Source organism: Dysidea avara, chromosome 1 (assembly GCF_963678975.1).
Source record: "Dysidea avara chromosome 1, odDysAvar1.4, whole genome shotgun sequence".
NCBI classification, from domain to species: Eukaryota; Metazoa; Porifera; class Demospongiae; order Dictyoceratida; family Dysideidae; genus Dysidea; species Dysidea avara.
In genome coordinates this window covers 36,659,897-36,686,160 of record NC_089272.1, presented here as the reverse complement: position 1 = coordinate 36,686,160, position 26,264 = coordinate 36,659,897, and the positions used below count along the sequence as shown (strand labels likewise).

General features: G+C 37.1%; 2 protein-coding genes across 4 annotated transcripts in view; one reads left to right on the top strand and one right to left on the bottom strand.

Moving 5' to 3' along the window:
* The window catches only part of LOC136263498 (uncharacterized), a 28,539-nt gene extending 13,373 nt beyond the window's left edge, over nucleotides 1-15,166 (top strand). For 2 of the 3 annotated variants that reach the window (XM_066058052.1, XM_066058073.1), the window contains exons 2-9: nucleotides 1,462-1,759; nucleotides 1,893-2,118; nucleotides 2,990-3,093; nucleotides 6,669-6,861; nucleotides 12,146-12,339; nucleotides 13,839-13,898; nucleotides 14,496-14,633; nucleotides 14,766-15,166. In XM_066058052.1, coding sequence (XP_065914124.1) covers nucleotides 1,462-1,759; nucleotides 1,893-2,118; nucleotides 2,990-3,093; nucleotides 6,669-6,861; nucleotides 12,146-12,339; nucleotides 13,839-13,898; nucleotides 14,496-14,633; nucleotides 14,766-14,941 — 1,389 coding nt within the window. In that variant the 3' untranslated portion in view covers nucleotides 14,942-15,166. Of the gene's footprint in view, nucleotides 1-691; nucleotides 1,380-1,461; nucleotides 1,760-1,892; nucleotides 2,119-2,989; nucleotides 3,094-6,668; nucleotides 6,862-12,145; nucleotides 12,340-13,838; nucleotides 13,899-14,495; nucleotides 14,634-14,765 lie in introns of those variants that run through there. The other variant, XM_066058063.1, reaches the window with a different exon arrangement.
* The window catches only part of LOC136263621 (uncharacterized), a gene marked incomplete in the record, with an annotated part of 463,802 nt that overhangs the window by 299,215 nt on the left and 138,323 nt on the right, over nucleotides 1-26,264 (bottom strand).

The following is a 26,264-nucleotide window of genomic DNA, read 5'->3' as shown; positions in this document are numbered from 1 at the left end:
GGGTCACGACTGATTAATGCTTGGTGCTTTAATTCACTAACCTATTATGCTTGAAATCATGCCCACATAATTGGCGCAAGCCTACCACTGACTAAACTGTATAAAAGTCTAACTATTAAGCTGATCTGATTTCCCAAAATTACTGTTAAAGTGTTTAAAGTGGTTAAAACTGCATGTTTTATATACATGGTAATAGCAATAATGTTAATAAATATAATACTGATATACCAATTGTGGTACTATCCCCAATATTCTGATACTATTCTCTTACCCTATGTAGTTGGTACCTTCTGATTCTACTTTAATACATGTTATAGCCATACAACTTGTTAGTTGTAGCTACTGTATATAGTTTACATGGCACTGTAAACATAAAATTTCTGTGTCCAACATTAATGCATGTATAGTATTCGCAAGTTAAGCAGATTGTAAACTTTTAATGTAAAATTTGTTTGATATCGATAAAGCTACGTCTGCAAGATAATGTTGAATTTCAACTATGGAAATTGCCAGTTTATAATAGCAGACTCATGTAGTATTGAGTTGACTAGATACTGTTTTGAGACTGCTCGTTATGATACTGGTTTAATTATATACATAGTGACATTAATCATCTAACACATTTTATTGTATTTTTTCTGTACAGAAACCTCCATATGGAGTATATACAGTAGACAATAAAATTATTAATTACTTAATCAAATTAATAATTGTGTTGCTTAAATGAGTCAGTGTTGGGTTATTTGACTTATACTAACATGTAATGCATTGGTTTTTTAATATGTACCATTCCTGCTAATTAAAGTACATGAATTTTAGCACTGAAACTTCAAATTTGAAGTATGTTCAATATTCAATGCATGATTCTAAAATACTCAGGGCTAGAACCAGCTACTTGAATTTTGTTCAGAGATACTCTTAACTAATAGAGCAGTCATCACAATACTAGAATATTAGACACTGTTCTAATTTCACTACTTGGTCTAAGCTATTATGGCTATAGTGACTGTCTTGTACTTTTGGAAAGTGTACTGTAGCACTAAATTACCAAAATATATAATACTATTGCTTGATGTTTACTAACAAAATGTAGAAAGAGAATTGCACATAGAAATAACCATTTCAGAGTATCTGTATTTCAAAAACGTTCCTGGGGAACATACCCCATATGCAGACATTCTAGCTTTGCATGCTTGCATATCTGCATGTGTGTGTTTTGCACATGCAGACAGATGTGTATCATATATTAATCTATGATTTAATTATCATACCAGATCAATAAAATCTGTGCAGGACCAAGACTTCCTTCCACTGTAGTCCATGAATGACCTGACCATTCACTCAAAATTCCAGGGCTCTGGCCTTGAAAATACTTTTAGGTACAATTATTATCTCTAATTATTTGTATCTAGTGAAATGCAGCATTTACAATACGTAACTTATGAGTGTTTTGTACTGCAGAATTGTAAGTATTGGGTGGAGTTGCACAGAGAAACAAGCAAAAATCCAAGAGAACTGAGACTCTTTCAGCCAAAGGAAAAAGCTGATGATAAGGCTATGAAGCATGATCAATCCATTACACTGCATAATGTCCTTGAAGTATGTGACAAAGAACAGAACATTTCTGGACGACCAGTATTTCAAATTATATTTACAAAATGTGAACATCAGTTTTTAGCAGAAAGTACTGAAGAAATGGAACGTTGGATTGTTGTTCTTCAACAGGAGATCTTCGGGCTACCTATACAGGGAGTCACATGTATGTCTGCTTGTGTGTATTTTGTACAAATGCATGTATGTATGTATGCATGATTATTTCTATATGAGATATTTGTGTCAGTTGTATATGAAGTAATTATACCTGTGTAGCTGTGAGTGTAGTGTTCTTGCAGATGAGTTCCAAGTGGGCGTTCATGACAATCCTACTGCTAGAAGATACAATTTAATGGGAAGATATCTAGCAAAGATTGACGACATAAAGCTTACATTGTATTCTGCCTGTGGGAATATCTCTACCAATTTTTCTGTGAACATTGCTGATATTTGGAGAGTCAAAATTGCACTGGAGTGTACTAATAATTCTGTTGACTCCAACTTTGTTGTTATAGACATCACATGGTACGTATCAAAAAAGCAATAATAAATTTCATGGTACATTCACTTTCTGTTCATTGGCCCTGCATTCTTATACCTCAATCAAGACACACACTGCCAAGTATAGCCAGTGCAGGCGTGCAACAGACAAGTGTATTTACAAGAGAATGCCAATTTCACACATTCGTAGCTCGATAGTGTGAGAACAGAATTAACCATTGTTGCTGTGGGAGCTTTCTTGAGATAGGGCACCTCCTATTCCATATTTGAGTAGAGTCCATCATTGAGATATACACCTTCAAAGTTTGACTTATGAAAAGAGGAAAAGGCACTGTTTCAGTGTTGTTTATGTTATAAGCATCATGGCCAGTGATAAGCTGAAATTTCAGTGTTAAGAACCTCTTAGTGTTAACAAAGAATCTTCAGGAAATTTATTGTAGTGAGTAACCAAATGAACAGATACACCTACGATATTATGAAATTAGTGTCACCACTGTATGAGAGCAACTATGGCATTGTTTCCTGATCCCCAACCCTATAGTATGTAGCTACAAGCAACCAGAAACTGAACTACACATATTACGCTGATATTCTTTTAAAAACAATAATACGATGCTCTATTGTATACTTTCTGTACTGTACTAAATTAAACATTCATTACAAGGTCCACCTGAAATTACTTCCATCACATTAAATCTTTGCTGTGTAGCATATCATTACCCTATAACATGCAAAGTGTGTTACATACTGTACACTTTTGGTCTTATCATAAACAGTATAATTATTGTTAATGTGGTAAGGCTATTACTGCACTCTAGGCTTAACTTCTGTACACTATATTAATATAATCACATAATCGACTATTCCATTTCTTGTTATAATATTATTGTTCCAGTAAAGGTGCCATACTTCTGACATCAGATTGCTCTACAGACATTGCAAGAGTTATCAATCACAGGAGACGGCTTCTAAATAGTGGCAGTCAATCTGTAAAACATGGTGAGTGCCATGATTAATATAATGTGTGTATGGTATGTACAATATAACTTGGGGGGGCGGAGCAGGCCAAAGAGTGAGGGGCCAACTTGGACAGTGAAATTTACACAATGAAATTTAAAGCATATAAGAAACAAGAACAAAATCAACTAGAAACAATTCACCCTAGAGAGATCAGCTAGAAACAAATCACCCTGTAGAGAGAGTTCCTTGGTATTTATTTTATTTATTTATCAATACTGTGAAACTTCACAAATAATAGGTTATACACAATTAAAGTTTAGCTATTAATTGCAAAGTAATGATTATGTAGTGTGGATTTGAACTGGTCAAGTGTCTTCGACTCAAAAATATGACAAGGTAGCAAGTTCCATTGTCTTGATGTAGAAGGTATGAAGGAATACTTGCAAGTATCAGTGTTACAAAATGATTCTAACAGTATGAACATATGGCATGATCTTGCCTGTAATTGATACTGTGATGTCTGGAGGTAGACTATATAGTTCAGCTGGAAGCAAGTCACCTGTAGAGAGATCAGCTAGAAACAAGTCACCCTATAGAGAATTTAGCTACATTTTGTAGAGTGATTCAGCTAGAAATAAGCAACCCTGTGGAGAGTTTAGCTACAAACAAACTCTCTCAGTAGAAAGATCAGCTAGAAGCAAGTTATCTTGCAAAGGGTTCAACTACATTAAGTCACCCTGTAAAGAGATCAGCTAGAAACAAGTAACCTTGTAAAGAGATATGCTACATTTCAAGTCAAAAATTTTCGTCCAGCCATTGTCAAGCTATGGATGCATGAAAATGGCATTTTCTTTAATTGGTTCCTGTAAAATAAACACTTCTCTGTCGCTTGCCTGCACTGGCTGTACTTGGCCGCATGACACACTATTGTGTGTCTTGATGTATATTAGCTTTTCTTAGGTATAATATACAGTTGTTAGTCAGTTAGGAATGAGTCTATTATGCTGCAAAAATTGAGCATCATGCTTTTGAGCAGTGCTCAAAAAAATCACCTACCATGCTTTTGAGAATTGCCCATTATATAATTATTCCCAAAATTATGCCACCATAATTGGCTAATAATACCATGCAGTTAATTGCTGTATCAGGCCATTTTCATTGATGTTTAAGCTTCAAATGGTCTTGTATTCTTTAGCTGGTTGCCAGCTTTGGGACTTTTTAGACATATCTTTTTTTCTTTACCACAGGAAGAAGAAAAGATGAAGCAGATGTACTTTAAATATTTCTGATTTTATCAGTAAATGTACAAATTATATATATATAATACATATATTTATTACAGAACTCTCCATGGTGGTTTCTTTGTAACTCAACACTCTACAAGGTGACTTCTTCTAGCTTCTCTCTCTACAGGGTGAATTGTTTGTAGCTGAACGATCTACAAGGTAACTTCTTCTAGCTGATCTCTCTACAGGGTGATTTGTTTGTAGCTGAATTCTGTACAGGTGATTTGTTTGCAACTGAGCTCTTTACAGAATGGTTTCTTTGTAGCTGAACTATCTACAAGGTAACTTCTTCTAACTGATCTTTCTACAGGGCAATTTGTTTGTGGCAGAATTTTCTACAGGGTGATTTCTTTGCAGCTGAACTCTCTACATGGTGGTTTCTTTGTAGCTGAACTCTCTACAAGGTAACATCTTCTAGCTGATCTCTCTACAGGGTGATTTGTTTGTAGCTGAACTCTCTACAAGGTAACATCTTCTAGCTGATCTCTCTACAGGGTGAATTAGGCCCCTATTCGGTGATTATTAGTTTCTCATCCAGCCTTTCTAATTATTATGATGCGGGCGGGAGGGTATTACCATTATGCCATTATTTTATAATATTAACACACTGATGTACAGACCTTGTCCAAATTGTCTTTCTTTCTTACTACAAACATTTCCTTCACCAGCTGATTCTAATTTTCGTGATCGCCAACTATTTTTCGACAGTCAACTGAAAGCCTGCTTTGATGAAGTCGATAGAGCACGATTGCAACTGGCACTGCAGCAATTTGCCAAGGAAAACAACAGTTCTCCTGGTGATATATAGCGCATTGTAGCGTTCATTAACAAAAATTATAACAGTTTGGTATCACGTGTTCTTCTGAGCATGCGCAGAGTAAATAATGGCTTACCATGCGGTAGCTTAAGAAGGATGCGGGCGGTGGATGAGAAACTAATAATCACCAAATAGGGGCCTTATTTGTAGCTGATCTCTCTACAGGGTGACTTGTTTGTAGCTGATTTCTATACAGGTTACTTGTTTCTAGCTGATCTCTTGAATTCTCTTCAGGGTGACTGCTCTATTAGGATGACTGCTCTATTAGAGTATCTCGATCTCGCACTTGCTGCACCAAGTTGGATTTCGTGTTATAACTCCGTGGCTTTAAGTCTGATTCTTCTACACCATTGAAGAGCCTTTCTAAGATGATTACTCCGTCTGTACAGCGAATTTCAAAGCATTACCCCAAGCGATTTTTCTGGTGGGCGTGGAAAGTAGTCGTTTTTTTATTAGTTAATCTCGATTGCATAATTGTTACATACTGTTGGTTTTTTCGTTCTATCTTCCTGGTTTTTAGCTCGATTTCTATCAAACCGCAAAAGATTTGAGGTTCAATAGTTAACCTATTCATCCACCGATTTTCAGCTTCTTCCCATACGCGGTTTACCCTGTAGGTTTGACAACATATTGGTGTTATTTTTCGTGAATAATCGCTCATAACGCTTTGCCTGTTTATCATAATCCTACCAAAGTTGGTACCGAGATGCATCTTTATACCCCCCTTCTGTGTGCAAACTTTCAAGGCAATCGGATATGGCGTTCGCGTTTTATAGCAGTTTTTGTAAGTGTGCAAAAAGAGGAAGAAAAATAAGAAGAAAAAAAAAAGAAGAAACTAAGCCGATTTTTTAAGTCGCGTATCTCTGGAATGCTTGAAGCGGTTTTGCTCAAATTTGGAATGTGAAGTACTGAAGTTGGAAGGAGTGTACACAGCAAAAATCGTCTTGTTTCATCAAGGCAGCACAGAGCTACGGAGGTGTGAAAATTGCGTTTTCTTTCTTCCTGTCAATATACTCATGGGTGTTGCGTGCCGGCTTCTTGGGCCGCACCACACACTACCGTGTGTCTTGATTTAGTGACTGTTTTCTGACTGCTCTATTAGAGTATCTCAATCTTTTCTAACGGAATTGTGCAATCTGCAGATTTTCTAACTGTTAAAGCTTTATAATCACCTCAAAATGTTAGCATAATTCCCAATTCCCACATATACCTATTATTCCCAAAATTATGCTGGCATAATTGCCGCATCCCTATAGCCAGTATACTCTTGATATATCGGTTAGTATGCAGTTTCTCAAAAATTCCTGGCATCCTCGTGTAAAGCATATCTCAATGCTGCATAATTGGGAAAACTAAAACTGTCACAAAATGTACAGTAAGTAATTTGGTTCACCAAAATTAATGTGGTAATTTGGTATTTGCTTGTGAATGCATACACTACCCATTTAGTGTAGATTATCATGTATACATTATTATATTTTTTGCAATCTATAAAATGCATCTACATGTAGGTAAGGCATTTAGCCTACCATACCATGGGAGCCCAGCTGTGATCAGAAAATATAAAGCCATGTTTGATTATAGTAATTCTAAAGAAGATGGCTACTTGGAATTGTATATAGATCATGATTTCCAGATCTCTACTTCAACATTAAGCACTAGAAATGGTCTGGAAAGGCAATCACAGATGCATTCAGTATCAAGGTCAGTGACTTTACCCATTAAGAGGAAGTTGACTTTGTGTGTGTGTGTGCGCGTGCGTGTGTGTGTGCATGTGTGTGTGTGCTTAAGTGTGTGTGTGTGCGTGCATGGTGCGCGTGTGCGTGCATGCGTACGCGTGTGCGTGGCATGTGCGTGCATGCGTACGTGTGTGCGTGGCATGTGCGTGCATGCGTACACGTGTGCGTGGCATGTGCGTGCATGCGTGCGCGTGTGCATGAGTGTGTGTATGTGCGTGTGCGCATGAGTGTGTGTGTGAGCTCTTTCTTTTTTTATGTATACTGTACATGCAGAGTTTCCTTGAGGCTCTTTCTTTTCAACAGCCCAATAAGTCTTCCTTGTGCAAAACCTAATAGCTCTCTGAGCTACATCGAACCCACAGTGTACAATAGACTTGTCAACTATTAAGGGGCTTCAAATTACATGTAGCTTACTACACTACCTTTTAATATACACAGATTTACTTTAAATAAGTCCAGTTTTCAGAAATCCTTGGCTTCACATTATAGATGATCATCCCTCTTTACACTGATAGTTTATGCTTGTGGGGCCTATTTTTCTGTTGATTATGTGTAGCCTTGTCCAAAGGGAAAATTACCTCCCCTACACCATAATGAGATGAAGGTATTATATTTGAACCAAAACAGCCAAGCTGTAAAAAAAGAGTGCGGCCCCCAAAAAGGCCAAGGTGAAAAAAAGATGTGAAATCCAAGATGGCGGCCAAGAAATGGCTGTGATGTAAGCAAAAATTTTAATTACGACAATTCAGGTGAATTTGCGTTGCCTCCTCCACTAGGATTCAGCACCAAATTCACTTGAATTGTAGTAATTAAAATTTTTGCCATTAAGCTACCATCACAGCCATTTCTTGGCCGCCACCTTGGATTTCCCCTTTTATTTTCACCTTGGCCTTTTTGGGGGCGGCACTCTTTTTTTTACAGCTTGGTTGTTTTGGTTCAGATATCACTTCTTTTTGTATTGCAAGCCACAAAGCTGGCCATATGGCTTTGCTGCTTCCTTTTAACTTGTTTTTTTTTCTTTACTGCAGGAATTGTGGAACAAAGGAAGTAATTGTGTGTATAGCTTTTGTCTGATGAAATATTTGTATATTTAACATTGAATGATGATTATCACATACCGTAGTTAATAAGGTGACTTCTTACATAACTGAACTGTAGCTGAAACTCTCATTGTTAGTAGCTGAACTCTTTTCAGGGTGACTTATTTGTGACAAAATTTTGGAAAATCATCCTTATGGTCACACCTGAAATAATTAGAATTTTTGAAACTAGCATGGTGCTGTTAACAGCAGAAAGCACTTTTCAAATATTTCTAAAAATTTTCTTGTAGTTCAGGGTATCTATGATTTATTCTTCCCTTAATTGGGTAGGAATTTAACTTATAATGCTGTGTTTCAGAACTAAATATTTAATGTGTCAAATGTGCCCATAAGGGTGATTTTCCAAAATTCGGTCACATTTATAGCTGATCTCTCTACAAGATGATTTGTTTCTAGCTGATCTCTCTACAGGGTGATTTGTTTGCTGAACTCTCTACATGGTGGTTTCTTTGCAGATGAACTCTCTAAAAGGTGACTTGTTCTAGCTGAACTCTCTACAGGGTGGCTGAACTCTCTACAGGGTGATTTGCTTGCAACTGAACTCTCTACAAGATGATTTGTTTCTAGCTGATCTCTCTATAGTGTAACTTGATTGTAGCTGAACCCTCTACAGGATGGTTTCTTTTTAGCTGATCTCTCTACAGGATGACTTGTTTCTAGCTGATCTCTCTACAGGATGACTTGTTTCTAACTGATCTCTGGATTACTCGTTTCTAGCTGATCTCTCTACACGGTGACTTGTTTCTAGCTGAACTCTCTATAGGGTTATCTGTTTGTAATTGAACTCTCTACAGGATGGTTTCTTGTAGCTGATCTCTGTACAGGGTGACATTGTTTCTAGCTGATCTCTCTACAGGGTGAACTTGTTTCCGGCTGAACTCTCTACATATAATTTGTTTGCAGCTGAACTCTCTACATGGTGGTTTTTTTGTAGCTGAACTCTCTAAAGGTAACTTCTTCTAGCTGATCTCTCTACAGGGTGACTTGTTTTGTAGCTGAACTATCTGCAGGGTGATTTGTTTGTAGTTGAACTCTCTACAAGGTGATCCTTCTAGCTGATCTCTCTACAGGATGACTTTTTCTAGCTGAACTCTCTACAGGGAGATCTGTTCATACTGTAGCTGAACTCTCTACAGGGTGATTTGTTTGCAGCTGAACTCTCGACATGGTGGTTTCTTTGTAACTGAACTCTCTATAAGGTGATGTCTTGTAGCTGATCTCTCTACTGGATGACTTGTTTCTAGCTGATTTCTCTATAGAGTTATAACTTTCTCTATAGAGTTATAACATGTTTGTATAGCTGAATTCTTTACAGAGTGGTTTTTTGATTGGTTGCTGAACTCTCCAGCTACATGGCGACTTGTTTGTACTACAGAGTCAGGGGTGGATTGGGGGGGGGGGGGGGGGGGAGGAGAGGACTTTGGGGGTTGAAGCCCCCCTCCCCCTTCATATTTAGGCTTTACTTGATCAATATGCTGAGTATTATAATGAAATTTTGTCTTAGCATAATTATATGATCACTAATAATACAAATACTCATAAAACCACCTTATAAACATCTTTTCAAGGTATCATCAGTAGATTTATGCTAAAATTTATGCATCAAGGACCCGGATCAACATTGGAGGTGTACAAGATCGAGATACTCTAATAGAGCAGTCAGCTAACTACTCTAATAGAACATTCACTGGAAACATGTAGTTGGTTCTGTTATGGAATTTTTCCAAATCTGCCTGCACCTATACATACAATAAAGTGCATTGGTCTGTTTAAAGTACTTCATTCATCTACTTTTGTAGTTTATATGTATGGCAATACTTACTTCAGGTACACAATTTCTATTGAAAATGCTCTCAGATTCAATCTTGTATTGTTCAAATTTCAAAATTTTCCACTTTCAACATTATTATTTTAACATGCACTTATTCAGTGTTGTGCAATTGTGAGAAGGGTGCATCATGTACTTGGTTGTCTGCACCTACCCAAACTTTTCCATTAGCAAAATACTTTTGCAGAGAGCCATACCTATAATCTAAAGGCAGTATATAAAATATCTACAGGCAGACAATATTATGAATTTTATGTGGAAATGTCTACAAATTGCAGTATTTTAGCATCTATTTTTCAAAATTTTCCTGGGGGACATGCCCTCAGACCCCCCATGCTTCACATGCTGGAAAGTGTGCTTCGCACATCTCTACCCAAGAGATTAGTACCTTGAGTTAGCCCCCCCCCCTTTTATAAATCCTAGATCCGCCACTGAGAGTGACTTATTTGTAGCTGAACTCTCTACAGAGTGACTTACTTGTAGCTGAACATTGTATAAAGTAACTTGTTTGTATAGCTGATTTAGATGAACTCTCTACTGGGTAGCTTTTTTGTAGCTGAACTCTCTACGCAGTGACTTTTTTGTAGCTGAATTCTCTACAGAGTGACTTGTTGTAGCTGAACTATCTACAGGGTGACTTGTTTATAGCTGAAGTTTCTAAAAGATTAACTGTTTGTAGCTGAACTCCCTGCAGAATGACTTGCAATGTAATATAATTCTATAATGGAGTAACGTAGCTGAATGCTCTATTAGGGTGACTGTTCTATTAGAGTATCTCGATCTCGCATATGCTACACGTAGTTGGCTTTGGAATCGTAACTCAGTGGTTTGTAATTCGATTCTTCTGTACTACTGCAATGACTTTCTATGATAATCATTCCAGCTACACACCGATTTTCAGCTCATTGCTCTAAGCGGTTTACCTGGTAGGCGTGAAAACTAGTAATAGTTTTTTATTCATAAAAATCGATCGCGTAATTGTGACATAGGTTGGGTTTTGTGTCATATCTCGATGGCCTTTAACTGGATTCCTTTAAACCACAAAAATGCACTCCTACGATAGTTATTCCTTTTACATGGCAATTTTCAGCTCATGCCTTCAAGTGGTTTGCCCTGTGCCTGTGGGCGTGACAGACCTTCGACCTTATTTACCGCAAATAATCGGTCATAACTCCGTGAATGTTCATCGGATTCCTACCAAACTTGGTACTGAGATTCACCCTTTACGTGTGCCAAATTTCAGCCTGATTGGAGCACGCATTCGTGTTTTATGGCGGATTTTACGAAGTGTGCGAAAAGATGTAGAAGAAGAAAAAAACTAAGAAAAAAAACCCAAACTTTGGCTGCTCGTATCTTGGAAATGGCTGGAGTGATTTTTTCAAATTTGGAATATAGACTCCCCTACCTAGTCAGCACATCTGTAGCAACTTTAGTTTCAATTGGATAAGGGATCACGGAGCTACAAAGGTGTGAAAATTGTGTTTTCTTTCTTCCTGTTAGTATGCCCATGGTGTGGCTTCTTGGGCTACACGACACACTACCGTGTGTCTTAATACAAGTCAGCCTGTAGAGGGTCTGTAATAAGTCACTCTAGAGATTTTAGCTACCAAAATCCTCCCTGTAGAGAGGTCAGCTACAACTGTAGAGAGTTGAGCTACAAAATAATTAGTCACCTTGTAGAGAGTTCAGCTATGCTACAAGTCAACCTGTAGAGAGTTCAACTATGTTGCAATTCATCCAGCTACTGTAACAGTACACATTTATATAGTAACCCTATAGAGAGTTCAGCTACATAACTAGTCTCCTTGTAGAGAGTTCAGCTACATTAGAAGTCACCCTGTGGGGGGCTCAATGAATACTTTTTGCACCATTTCGTTTAGTTGTATACTTAAAATAATGAATGAAATATATTATTTTTGATACTGAACAGTCATCACAGCGATATGCTCAGGAAAAAAGTGGTGACTCCCTGAACAAGCTGGGGTGGACATAGTTGTGAAATCCAAGATGGTAGCCAAGAAATGGCTGTGCATGATGGCAGCAATTTAACAACGACAATTTAGATGTCAAATCCTGGTGAAACCTGCACAAATTCACCTAATTTGTTGCTATTAAAATTTATGCAATTCACCTACCATCACAGCCATTTCTTGGCTACCACATTTGATTTTTCACTCTGGCCTATTTTGGGGGCTGCACACTTTTGTTTTACAGCCTCACTGTTTTGTGTATATATATATATAATTATGTAGAATGCTTAAACTGCCTCCATATACTGAATAATACAGAGGAACTTTCCTTGTATATTATCATTTATCTAGACAGTCTAGCAGTGAGGAGCCACACTCACCAACTGTTTCTATCAGAGCTACTAGCTGTCAAAGGACATCAATCATGAGCAGCAGACCACCAGAACCAGTTCCACGCTCACCATATAGTTTATTACGAAAACCATTATGTACTGCAACTAGCTGTCCTATAGAATTTGTTCGTATATGCAAGAAAAGTACTTATGGTATGTATGTTGTTTAGATACGCGTATATGTCATAATTATTAAATTTTTATTCTGGCACAGTGAATATTTTGCTTGCAGTGACAGTTTTTTGATTTTTTTCTTCCACCACCTAAAAAAGTATCTTACAAGCAGTTAGGCTTGCTCAGTCAAGCAGTTTTGGGAATCCTACATACTTAGTGTGGGTGCAAAACATATGAACCAACCTATTTTGTTATAACGTATGATATCAAAGTTGACATGCTTGGTGGGAATATGAACCACTGCTTGTGAAATATTTAAACTAAATGTTGTGACATCAAATTGATCATTGTATAATTCCTATACCAGTTTGGTATTTTTACATGTACAAAAACCAACAAATTCACCATGTATCTGGTTTGATTTATTATAAGGATTACATACTTCAGCATTAAATAAAAACCAACAAATTCACTGTGTATTTGGTTTGACTTGTTGTAAGGATTACTTGCTCCACCATTAAATTTCCCATGCAATTGTGCTTAATTGTGATGTTTATCTACCCTATCTTTTGCTGACCTAATGATTTCCTCAATTGCCCGCTGTACTGAAATTGTATCCTGTAGACATTTGCATGAGTGTGTAACTGTTTATGTTGCTATGTGCACTTCTTGACTTTGTGGAAAATGTTGTGAGGTTAGCATTAGCACTAAAGTAGGTAATAATAGAGCTTGGTGTGGTGGAAGGGTGGTATGTGTAGCTAGCTGGGAAACTACAGTATATGCTATATCTGTGTATATGTATATACACATAACAGCATCTTTAGTACAGTAAGTATATATTTTGTCAATTACATCCTGAGGGTGTACACTGCTCAAATCTGCCAGGTGCACACCATCTAGAGTGTTGCCATGCCAATCAGTATGTTACATACATAGTGCTCTATACAAATGAAAAATAGTGGCCTAGTACCTTTATTGTAGTACATGATGTAATGTTATCATGGATACTAAAGCAAGTCAGCTACAATAAAGTTTGTTGCTATCAATGATTAGTCCAGTTAGGTACAACAAATGCCACTACATGACTGCCAATACACTTCCTACAGTAATTCTCCAAATATTTCATTAACAGTAAAATTTTTATGACCACAGTTTCCTTTCATAATTATGGTAAGATCCAATAGTATAGATCTTTATTGTAGTGCTAGTTACTTTTATCTCAGCAAAGAAACAGTGACACAGAAATTTTATTTAAAATATCTGTATAATTATATTTTAGATATAGATTAATCACTGCTTTGTTTGGTTATATATACTGCAGTATTTGTGCCAACACTTTCAGTACAGTGTAGTTTGGCTGTTTTTTTTGCTGATCAATAAACTGAAAAGTGCTTACCATCTTGGTTTTATCCATCTTTACTTGCTAATATGCCACATGGCTGCAACTTGACTGTGAATATTAGTATTTTGCATGCAGTGACAGTTTTCTGATTTTCTCCTTTAATCTTAGTAAACAGACTGTTATGCTTATTTTACAGGTGATGAATGTAAACGAAATTCTGGTGAAAATGGATATGTACGAATAGATACACATGAAGGTTTGCATATTTATTAATGTTATGAATGACTAGCTACAAAGGTATCAATGATACTACAGCAACAGGGGTGGATCCAGAGGTTGGAAAGTGGGATGCACTTTGCTGAAACGTTGAAGAGCAAAAAAAAAAAAAGGGTCACAGCAATAATGGCTGTCCTTTACCAAATGTATATACTATAAGTATAATAGAGATCCTTATTTATAGCTTTATAGTTAAGCTACACTGTCTCATGAACACTGTGACTGCTTTATTAGAGTGATTGACTGCTCTATTAGAATATGTCTATCCTTTACGCCAATTTTTGTTGAAAGGAATGGGGGGGGGGGGGGGGGGGGGGGCTGTATCCGCCACTGAGCAATCACCTGAAATGGCTGAATAAATAGAACTCACTATATTGATACTGTAAGAGCCTTTACTAGATTATTTGCTCAAGGCTTTCGTTGGTTACAGGAGACATACTTTGATGGAAATTTCTTTGTGTATTGAAGAAATAGCAACATTATAAACTTATCCCACACTTTAAATGGTCAATATAGATAAAATTATTTTGGCTTACACTGTTTCCTATTATTGTTTGCATTTTTAATATTTACTCAGATGATGGAGATTATGATTATCCTTATGTACTGGAGGCAATTCCAATACAATGTCAAGAACACGTGGAACCAGATTATGTCAGTAAAAAGAAGATTATTAACTTTCAGAAAATGAGAACTAGGCATGGCAGTCTAGAAGGTTAGAAGAATGTAAAGAGTTTAGAAGATTTTAATAAGAAAATATTCTTCGAAAATATATATTACTTTAGAACATTAGTTACTTGTTAAAAGTTTTGTTCATTTATCTCAGGCACATTCATGTTTTACACAGACCTTTGTAACATGGGCAGAGACAAAAGAGAAGGGAACCAATCTCCATATTATGTTAATGATGATGCAATCATAAATTTAAGAAGACTTCAGAAACCTGAAAACAAGCACACGAGTCTTAAAGGCTGCAAGAGTTTGGATGAAGTGTACCCTTATTTGGACATGTTATTTGACTAACTGTATACAACATGGGAATTACTATAATATTCAAACAAGATTTTATTTGGGTATAATTATATTAATGATAATTTTGTTGGAACAACTACTTATTCAGGCAACATATTTAATAGTGTGTGATTTGGTATTACTTAACATGCTTTTTAACTTATATATACATGTTTGATGCATTTATGTATATATTAGTGTTGTATTTGTCTTACAGTAAGAAATTTCATGAAATCTCTGAAATTTGCAGTAGCTATAGGCACACCGAACTATCAAAGTTTAGTTGCATGCAAATATATACAGGAAACAACAACAGTACAAAGCAGCTAACAAGAAACTTAATTATTAAGAAGTGGATAAAGAGCAAGCAGGAGTGTATTGTAACTACAAGGAAAAAATATTTCTGGAAAATTGAGCTACTCTAATAGAGCAGTCGATGGTCTAAAGTATTTGTGACCGAGCCTGCGAAAACAGGGCATGTGGGAACAAACTACACCCTGTCACTTTACAGGTCATATCTCAGTCCTGGAACAGAATATTTGTATTCTGTAAATTGCATCATAAAGCCAATTAAATGCATACTATATTCTGAAAATAGCATTGCCATAATATTATCATAATGGTACAAAAAGTTATGAGTGATGAACTTTTGAAAAAGTAGGCAAAAATCATGTGCCCACATGCGTGACATGCCCTATTATCGCAGGCCCGGTCACATTTTTAAAATGGGTAAGGAGAGCATAAATGTAACTAAGAATGATTCGGAACCCTTATTCAGTTTCCAATTGGAGAATTTGGATGTGTTTCGTTCTAGATTACTACTAACACTTTTATCTAAATTTTATAGAAACAATGTATGACATATACTGTACCGTACACTAGTAACTATCTATATAAACTGTTCACATATAAGTATCTATACACTACCTATCATGCATTAGACTAGCTAACTATTAATTCATTAATTCACAATTGGATTTAAAGTGTAAACCATAGAAGGGATCAAGACACACGATAGTGTGTCGTGCGGCCCAAGAAGCCGGCGCGCCACACCGTGAGTATATTAACAGGAAGAAAGAAAACGCAATTTTCACACCTATGTGGCTCTGTGATCCCTTATCCGATTGGAACCAAATTTGCTGGAGACGTGCCGCCCAGTTAGGGTAGTCTACATACCAAATTTTGAAGAAAATCGCTCCAGTTACTTCCGAGATACGAGCGAACAAAATTTCGTTTTAATTTCTTCGTTTTTTTCTTCTTCTTCATCTTCTTCATTTCGCACACTTCGCAAAATTCGCCATAAAACACGAATGCGTGCTCGGATTTGGCTGCAATTTGGCACACTTAAAGGGCTCATTAAGGCGGATCTCCGTACCAACTTTGGTAGGAATCCGATGAACATTCACGGAGTTATGACCGATTATTTGCGTAAAATAAGGTCGAAGGTCTGTCACGCCTACAGGGTAAAGACCTTGGAAGAATCAGTTGAAAATTGATATATAGATGGAGCAACCATCGTAGGAGTGCCGTTTTGTGGTTTGAAAGGAATCGGGATAAAGACCACGGAGATATGACACGAAACCCAACCTGTGTCAAAATTACGCGATCGATTTTTATGATAAAAAAACTATTAGTTTTCGTATCTACCAGGCAAACCGCTTAGAGCAACGAGCTGAAAATCAGTATGTAGCTGGAGTAATCATCATAGAAAGTCCTTGCAGTAGTACAGAAGAATCGGATTACAAATCACTGAGTTATGATTCGAAAGGCAACTAGGTGCAGCAAATGCAAGATCGAGATACTCTAATAGAACAGTCACCCTAATAAAGCATTCAGCTGCATTTATAATTTACTCAGTTATATTACATTGTAAGTTATTCTGTAGGGAATGCAGCTACAAACAAGTCACCCTGTAGTCAGATCAGCTAGAAGAAGGTACCTAATAGAGAGTTCAGCTACAAATAAGCCATCATGTAGAGAGTTCAGCTCAAATAAATCACCCTGTAGAGAATTCAGCTACAAACAAATTGCCCTGTAGAGAGATCAGCTAGAAGAAGTTACCTTGTAGAGAGTTCAGTTACAAAGAAACAATCATGCAAAGAGTTTAGCTACAAACAAATCACCCAGTAAAAAGTTCCGCTATGAACAGATCACACTGTAGAGAGTTCAGTTAGAAACAAGTCATCCTGTAGAGAGATCAGCTAGAAGAAGTCACCTTGTAGAGAGTTCAGTTACAAAGAAACAATCATGCAAAGAGTTTAGCTGCAAACAAATCACCCAGTAGAAAGTTCCGCTATTAACAGATCACACTGTAGAGAGTTCAGTTAGAAACAAGTCATCCTGTAGATAGATCAACTAGAAGAAGTCACTTTGTAGAGAGTTCAGCTACAAAGAAACCACCATGTAAGAGAGTTCAGCTGCAAACAAATCACCTGTAGAGAATTCAACTACAAACAAATCACCCTGTAGAAAGATCAGCTAGAAGAAGTTACCTTGTAGACAGTTCAGCTACAAACAAATCACCCTGTAGAAAGTTCAGCTACAAACAAGTCACCCTGTAGAGAGATCAGCTAGAAACAAGTCATCCTGTAGAGAGTTCAGCTAGAAGAAGTTACGTTGTACAGAGTTCAGCTACAAAGAAACTACCATGTAGAGAGTTCAGCTGCAAATAAATCGCCCTGTAGAGAATTCAGCTACAAACAAATCACCCTGTAGAAAGATCAGCTAGAAGAAGTTACCTTGTAGAGAGTTCAGCTACAAACAAATCACCCTGTAGAGACTTCAGCTACAAAGAAACTACCATATAGAGAGTTCAGCTGCAAACAAATCGCCATGTAGAGAATTCAGCTACAAACAAATCACCCTGTAGAAAAGTAGATCAGCTAGAAGAAGTTACCTTGTAGAGAGATCAGCTACAAACAAATCACCCTGTAGAGAGTTCAGCTACAAACAAGTCACCATGTAGAGAGTTCAGCTAGAAGAAGTTACATTGTAGAGAGTTCAGCTACAAAGAAACTACCATGTAGAGAGTTCAGCTGCAAACAAATCGCCCTGTAAATAATTCAGCTACAAACAAATTACCCTGTAAAAAGATCAGCTAGAAGAAGTTACCTTGTAGAGAGTTCAGCTACAAACAAATCACCCTGTAGAGAGTTCAGCTAGAAACAAGACACTCTGTAGAGAGATCAGCTAGAAACAAGCCACCTGTAGAGAGTTCAGCTAGAAGAAGTTACACTGTAGAGAGTTCAGCTACATATAAATCACCTTGTAGAGAGTTCAGCTAGAAACAAGTCACCCTGTAGAGAGATCAGCAAGAACAAGCCACCCTTTGAGAGTTCAGCTAGAAGAAGTTACCTTGTAGAGAGTTTAGCTACAAAGAAACTACCATGTAGAGAGTTCAGCTGCAAACAAATCACCCTTTAGAGAGATCAGCTACAAACAAATCACCCTGTAGAGAGTTCAGCTACAAACAAGTCACCATGTAGAGAGTTCAGCTAGAAGAAGTTACATTGAAGAGAGTTCAGCTACAAAGAAACTACCATGTAGAGAGTTCAGCTGCAAACAAATCGCCCTGTAAATAATTCAGCTACAAACAAATTACCCTGTAAAAAGATCAGCTAGAAGAAGTTACCATGTAGAGAGTTCAGCTACAAACAAATCACCCTGTAGAGAGTTCAGCTAGAAACAAGACACTCTGTAGAGAGATCAGCTAGAAACAAGCCACCCGTAGAGAGTTCAGCTAGAATAAGTTACACTGTAGAGAGTTCGGCTACAAAGAAACTACCATGTAGAGAGTTCAGCTGCAAACAAATCGCCTGTAGAGAATTCAGCTACAAACAAATCACCTTGTAGAAAGATCAGCTAGAAGAAGTTACCTTGTAGAGAGTTCAGCTACAAACAAATCACCCTGTAGAGAGTTCAGCTACAAACAAGTCACCCTGTAGAGAGATCAGCTAGAAACAAGTCATCCTGTAGAGAGTTCAGCTAGAAGAAGTTACATTGTAGAGAATTCAGCTACACAGAAACTACCATGTAGAGAGTTCAGCTGCAAACAAATCGCCCTGTAGAGAATTCAGCTACAAACAAATTACCCTGTAAAAAGATCAGCTATAAGACGTTACCTTGTAGAGAGTTCAGCTACAAACAAATCACCCTGTAGAGAGTTCAGCTACAAAGAAACTACCATATAGAGAGTTCAGCTGCAAACAAATTGCCATGTAGAGAATTCAGCTACAAACAAATTACCCTGTAGAAAGGTCAGCTAGAAGAAGTTACCTTGTAGAGAGTTCAGCTACATATAAATCACCCTGTAGAGAGTTCAGCTAGAAACAAGTCACCCTGTAGAGAGATCAGCAAGAACAAGCCACCCTTTGAGAGTTCAGCTAGAAGAAGTTACCTTGTATATAGAGAGTTTAGCTACAAACAAATCACCCTGTAGAGAGATCAGCTAGAAACAAGTCATCCTGTAGAGAGTTCAGCTAGAAGAAGTTACATTGTAGAGAGTTCAGCTACAAAGAAACTACCATGTAGAGAATTCAGCTACAAACAAATCACCCTGTAGAAAGGTCAGCTAGAAGAAGTTACCTTGTAGAGAGTTCAGCTACAAACAAATCACCCTGTAGAGAGTTCAGCTACAAACAAGTCACCCTGTAGAGAGATCAGCTAGAAACAAGCCACCCGTAGAGAGTTCAGCTAGAAGAAGTTACATTGTAGAGAGTTCAGCTACAAACAAGTCACCATGTAGAGAGTTCAGCTAAAAGAAGTTACCTTGTAGAGAGTTCAGCTACAAACAAATCACCCTGTAGAGAGTTCAGCTACAAACAAGTCACCCTGTAGAGAGTTCAGCTAGAAGAAGTTACCTTGTAGAGAGTTCAGCTACAAACAAATCACCCTGTAGAGAGTTCAGCTACAAACAAGTCACCCTGTAGAGAGATCAGCTAGAAACAAGTCATCCTGTAGAGAGTTCAGCTAGAAGAAGTTACCTTGTAGAGAGTTCAGCTACAAACAAATCGCCCTGTAGAGAGTTCAGCTACAAACAAGTCACCCTGTAGAGAGATCAGCTAGAAACAAGTCATCCTGTAGAGAGTTCAGCTAGAAGAAGTTACATTGTAGAGAGTTCAGCTACAAAGAAACTACCATGTAGAGAATTCAGCTACAAACAAATCACCCTGTAGAAAGGTCAGCTAGAAGAAGTTACCTTGTAGAGAGTTCAGCTACAAACAAATCACCCTGTAGAAAGATCAGCTAGAAACAAGTCACCCTGTGGAGAGATCAGCTAGAAACAAGCCACCCATAGAGAGTTCAGCTAGAAGAAGTTAAATTGTAGAGAGTTCAGCTACAAAGAAACTACCATGTAGAGAGTTCAGCTGCAAACAAATCGCCCTGTAGAGAATTCAGCTACAAACAAATCACCCTGTAGAGAGTGAGATCAACTAGAAACAAGCCACCCGTAGAGAGTTCAGCTAGAATAAGTTACACTGTAGAGAGTTCGGCTACAAAGAAACTACCATGTAGAGAGTTCAGCTGCAAACAAATTGCCCTGTAGAGAATTCAGCTACAAACAAATCACCCTGTAGAAAGATCAGCTAGAAGAAGTTACCTTGTTGAGAGTTCAGCTACAAACAAATCACCCTGTAGAGAGTTCAGCTACAAACAAGTCACCCTGTAGAAAGATCAGCTAGAAACAAGTCATCCTGTAGAGAGTTCAGCTAGAAGAAGTTACATTGTAGAGAGTTCAGCTACAAAGAAACTACCATGTAGAGAGTTTAGCTGCAAACAAATCGCCCTGTAGAGAATTCAGCTACAAACAAATCACCCTGTAGAGAGTTCAGCTACAAAGAAACTACCATATAGAGAGTTTAGCTGCAAACAAATCGCCCTGTAGAGAATTCAGCTACAAACAAATCACCCTGTAGAAAGATCAGCTAGAAGAAGTTACCTTGTAGAGAGTTCAGCTACAAACAAATCACCTTGTAGAGAGTTCAGCTACAAACAAGTCACCCTGTAGAGAGATCAGCTAGAAACAAGCCACCCGTAGAGAGTTTAGCTAGAAGAAGTTACATTGTAGAGAGTTCAGCAGTTTAGCTGCAAACAAATCGCCCTGTAGAGAATTCAGCTACAAACAAATCACCCTGTAGAAAGATCAGCTAGAAGAAGTTACCTTGTAGAGAGTTCAGCTACAAACAAATCACCTTGTAGAGAGTTCAGCTACAAACAAGTCACCCTGTATAGAGATCAGCTAGAAACAAGCCACCCGTAGAGAGTTTAGCAGTTTAGCTGCAAACAAATCGCCCTGTAGAGAATTCAGCTACAAACAAATCACCCTGTAGAAAGATCAGCTAGAAGAAGTTACCTTGTAGAGAGTTCAGCTACAAACAAATCACCCTGTAGAGAGTTCAGCTACAAACAAGTCATCCAGTAGAGGGATCAGCTAGAAGGATCACCTTGCAGAGAGGTCAGCTACAAAGAAACTACCCTGCTTCATCTTTTCTTCTTCCTGTAGTAAAGAAAAAAATGACAGGTTAAAAAGCCCTAAAGCCGGCCATAGGCTGGCTTTGGGGTATACAAATACAAAAAGAAGTGAAATCTAATCCAAAACAGCCAAGCTGTAAAAAAAGAGTGCGGCCCTGAGAAAGGCTATGGTGAAAAAAGATGTGAAATCCAAGGTGGTGGCCAAGAAATGGTTGTGATGGTAGGTTAATGGTAAAAATTTTAATAACAACAATTCAGTGAATTTGGTGCCGCTTGGTCTTGGCACAAAATTCACTTGAATTGTCGTTATTAAAATTTTTACCATTAACCTACCATCACAGCCATTTCTTGGCCGCCACCTTGGATTTCACATCTTTTTTCACCATAGCCTTTCTCAGGGCCGCACTCTTTTTTTACAGCTTGGCTGTTTTGGATTAGATAAGATTATTATGCAATGGAATTTCCTTATTTCAGGCTCTAATAGAGCATATACATTTGTAACTCATTCAATTCAATTCTATGTCATGACAAAGTTTCATACATGTCAGTGTATTTGGTCCCAAATACCATTCAATACTCAGTACATTTTAAAGTACCTCTTTTAATAATCTAGCTCACATGATATTGTCCTGTATTTTTGCTTCACAGAGGTGGTTGTGTTTTTTGGCACCATTATTTTAAATGTATATTTAAGCCAGAATATTACTCCTATGGCATTATTAGTGCTTCATCAACCATTATCAATCATTGAGAGAACTTAACCATTAGTCAGATTTTGTCGATTATCTCAAAATCCCATCTTTTCCCTGTGGCCATTGAGAAAAGACTGATGGCTCTAATTGTGATATGATGACCCACTGATGATAGATAGCCTGAAGATTTAAGGAACCCAGAGCTAAGATTAGGGGTCACCATCTACCTGCCACTTAACCAGGGTGGCTGGGCTGTAAGTCCAACACTCAGACTATAATAATTAGAGAGAACCACAATGCATGCATGACTAGGTGCTATGCTAGTAGTCTGTTATGTTTCCAAGGAAACCAGCACACTGCACCTGTACTATTATTGTCCCTACTATCATGTACACACGTTTGTACAACATTGTGAATTTACACTACAGCAACACTTAATATGTATGTGTGACATGCTGCTTGCACCTCTGATCCACTGTTATAACTTTTTACATAATTATGGCAAACCCATCCACTATCCTGTGTCATCTAATTCTGAGGATCTAAGAGAAAGAGATCACAGTTACACTCCATACCATATCATTATAAAGATGTTAGCTTTATACTGTACATGCTGGAGGTTGTGTCCTAGTTGAGTCCTTATTTTCATGTAATACATGTGTGTATGTACATAGCAAAATTTGAAATGAGTGCTGGCCTGCTGCGTCACTAGTATGTATCTACTGTCAAGAATTATTAATTGTATGCATATAATTTATTAAAGTGTTTCATCAAGAATGCTTGGATGATGCTGCCTCTGCCAGTATTTCTACCAGCTAGATGAAATTTTCAGGTGAGAGACAATACAGAATGGATCACAAATTAATAGGTACTGCACTTAACATTGTAGATTATATAAGTTTATTTTAAATATTTTTGCAAAAGTGTTTTTTTTTCTTGCCAACATGTTCTATGGTTCTGTAAATGGTTATGTTGGTGGCTGCACATTGCCTGGAGACTCATATATATTTTGCTGTTAGCTACGTACTTACATTACTTGAATACAGTATATATCTTCGTAATTCAAAACTTCAAATATTTTTTTAACTTAATCCACATGATATATTGTAATTAATTTTCTTGTGTTTAGTATACAGATATGAAAATGTATGTGCTAATTTAGCACAGTATTATTTGTACTATTCTAGAATTATTTATTTATTTATTAATGTTTTACAGTACGTAAGTACTGAAAGTCAATGGTAAGTCCTGCCAAGGGCTAAAATAGACTAGCATAATATTAAATTTAATTAATTAAATAATTAGTTTAAAAACTGAAATGAAAAGGTGGGAGGGGGTAAATGTTATGTTAGTTTGTCGTAAAGTGGAGATTTTGTCATTCTTGCACAGCAGCTACAGGGACAGAGGTAGTGGAAGGTATGTACATTGTTGTCGAACTCTTGTAGGAAGTGATTCCACAGATGTATAACTTGTGTTTAACAATAGATTCTGTTTGGGCAGTTAAATCCACTGTAGGTAGAAAGTTCCACAGGTGGGGTATATAGTGAAAACAGAAGTATCGAGTTAAGTTTGTGGAACACTTGTGGTGAACCAACTTTGTGGATGAACCAAATCTAGTGTTGGAAGAGCAAAACTGTAAATAGTTTTTAATATTGAAATGTGATGTTGGTGACTTGCATGACTTGATGAAAATGAAACATCATTGATTTTATTTATTATATTACATCAAAGATAGCATCTTAAGGGTCACCAAGTGAGACTTGCATGTTGAATAAAAGTTGTTGAGAATAATTTAGTTGCTCTCATCTGCATTCTTTCAAGGATGTTTATGTGTTTAATTAATGAGGGTCTCCAAATTTGGGAACACTATAAAAGCTGAGATCTCTCTCACAAGACTAATGTATAAATTTTTTCCAGCTGAAATTGGGAAACTAACTGAGAAACTTCTTTATATGAGACCCAACATCTTGTATGGTTTACCTGATATTAATTTATAATGACTATGTCCCAGAATAGATTCTGTGTCACTAGCACTCCGAGATCTTTAACACACTCAGCAGTAGCAATGGGTTTGATATCCATTGTGTAGGTGTTGAAGGCATCAGGTGTGTTTCTGGACCAAAATTGAATGTGGACAAACTTCGCAAAGTTAAAAAAAGATCTTTGTTTTTAGTCCTCCAATGAAAAGCGTTGCTTAAACTTGAGATATATTTCAGATATGTCTGAACTGATTGTGTGTTTAAGACACTTGACGTCATCTGCAAAAACAAATGGCAGAGAGGACATTAGGCGGTTGGGAAGATCGTTGATGAAAAGGACAAAAATGAAAGGTCCGAGAATACTGCCCTTTGGGACACCAGATAGAACCGGAAGAGACTCCGAGCAGCTGTTGTTTAGATGAACGTATTGGTGTCGGTTGGCTAAGTAAGCCTTAAACCAATTAAACAATTTTCCAATTCCACATGATCATAGCTTGAGCAATAACTTACAGTGAGACACTCTCAAAGGCTTTTTTAAAAATACTTGCTATTTTCTTTGGCATCAAGAAGCTCATTAATGAATCACAACAACTGTTGCATGGTGGAGTGATCAAGTAGAAATCTAAACTGATGTGGAATAAATGAGTTTGATACAAACTGAATATATAGTCTCCTTGAAAATCATTTTCTCAATCACCTTGGTGATAATCCATAGTAAAGAAGTGGGGCGATATAGTGTGAGTGTGATCACCAGTTTTGAAACTGGAAGTGAGTATGCCACTCAATAGGCAAATAGCTCTTAATAAGAGTTAGAGAAAAAAGATATCTTATAGGAATGGTAAGGATATTAGCACAGTATTTTAACACCTTGGGACTGATTCCATCGGGACCCATTGCCTTGTTTGGATTTAAAGCAGACAAAGCCTCGTAAACATCTGTTGGTGTGATGGATATGTCACTCAACAAATTATACTCACATAATAAATATATTGTGCCAATATACTGTACATGGAGGAAGGAAAAGGAGTAGATGTGAATGTCAGTCACATCACTTGTAGATGTACAGCAGTGGTATATAGTTTTTATTGGAACAATCAAACTGCAGGTATTATTCGGCCTTTGTAAGTTCTGTAATTGTCATTCACTCCAAGTGGTTATAACTTCATTACACCTTCTAACCTATGTTTTCAGCACTAACCTATTATGCATTTATTTTTACCTGCTTTGCTGCACTACTAAAAAATTCAACCTGTTATGCTCTTAGATTAATTCTGTTTATATAAAATTATAGTGTAATGTTTTTTAAAGGGTAAATTTACAGCTTGTGGTGATTTCCAACTGATCTATTAGAGTTACTGACTGAGCATGTATATACGTACAGTACATCATAATTATGAATTATGCTAGTTGATGTTTAGGCTCTTCATAGTCTTCAGAAGTTGCCAGCATAATACATTGGCAGGTTCCTAACTATGTTCTATCAAAAGAAAATATTTCTGCTTATTCAACCTATTCGGAGTGTGTAGGCAGGATTTTTCTAACTACAGTATCATGCTACTTTTTCTTGCAACTTTTCCATTTCCCATGATCACAACTTATAAGTTAAAACACTGTACCCAAGTAACATAATTTTAAGCCTGCATCAAATATGCTAGTGTAATAAAAGCATAATATGCTAGTGTGTTGTGCCAGCATAATTCTATAGCATAATTAGGTGGATATTTCAAACTATGGAACTTAATTCTTAAATATATTGATACTCCCTAATAGAGCAGTCATTGGAAAATGCAAACTCCAATAAAGCACTCAATGCACTATACATAACTTTTATACTCTCTACTAGAACAGTCACTTTGTAGTGATATACTGTAGTAGAGCATTCACTGATAAAATTGTTGGAGCATTATGCAAGCATAATTGGAACACTGAAGAGCATAATGCATACACAAAAATTTCTGAAAGCATATTTGGACAAAATTTAGAGTATGTTTGACTCAGGCCTATACATTCTACAACATTCGTGTTACTGTACAAGGGGAGAAGGGAATTTTTATCAATATAATTGAGCTGTTGACTTATTACTGAAGAATACAGGGGATTTCATGGCAATCATTCACCACCATTTGTGCCAGAGATCTGCTTACTAATCTAATTGGAATGCATAATTTTAATGTTGTGTTTTATGCTAGTACT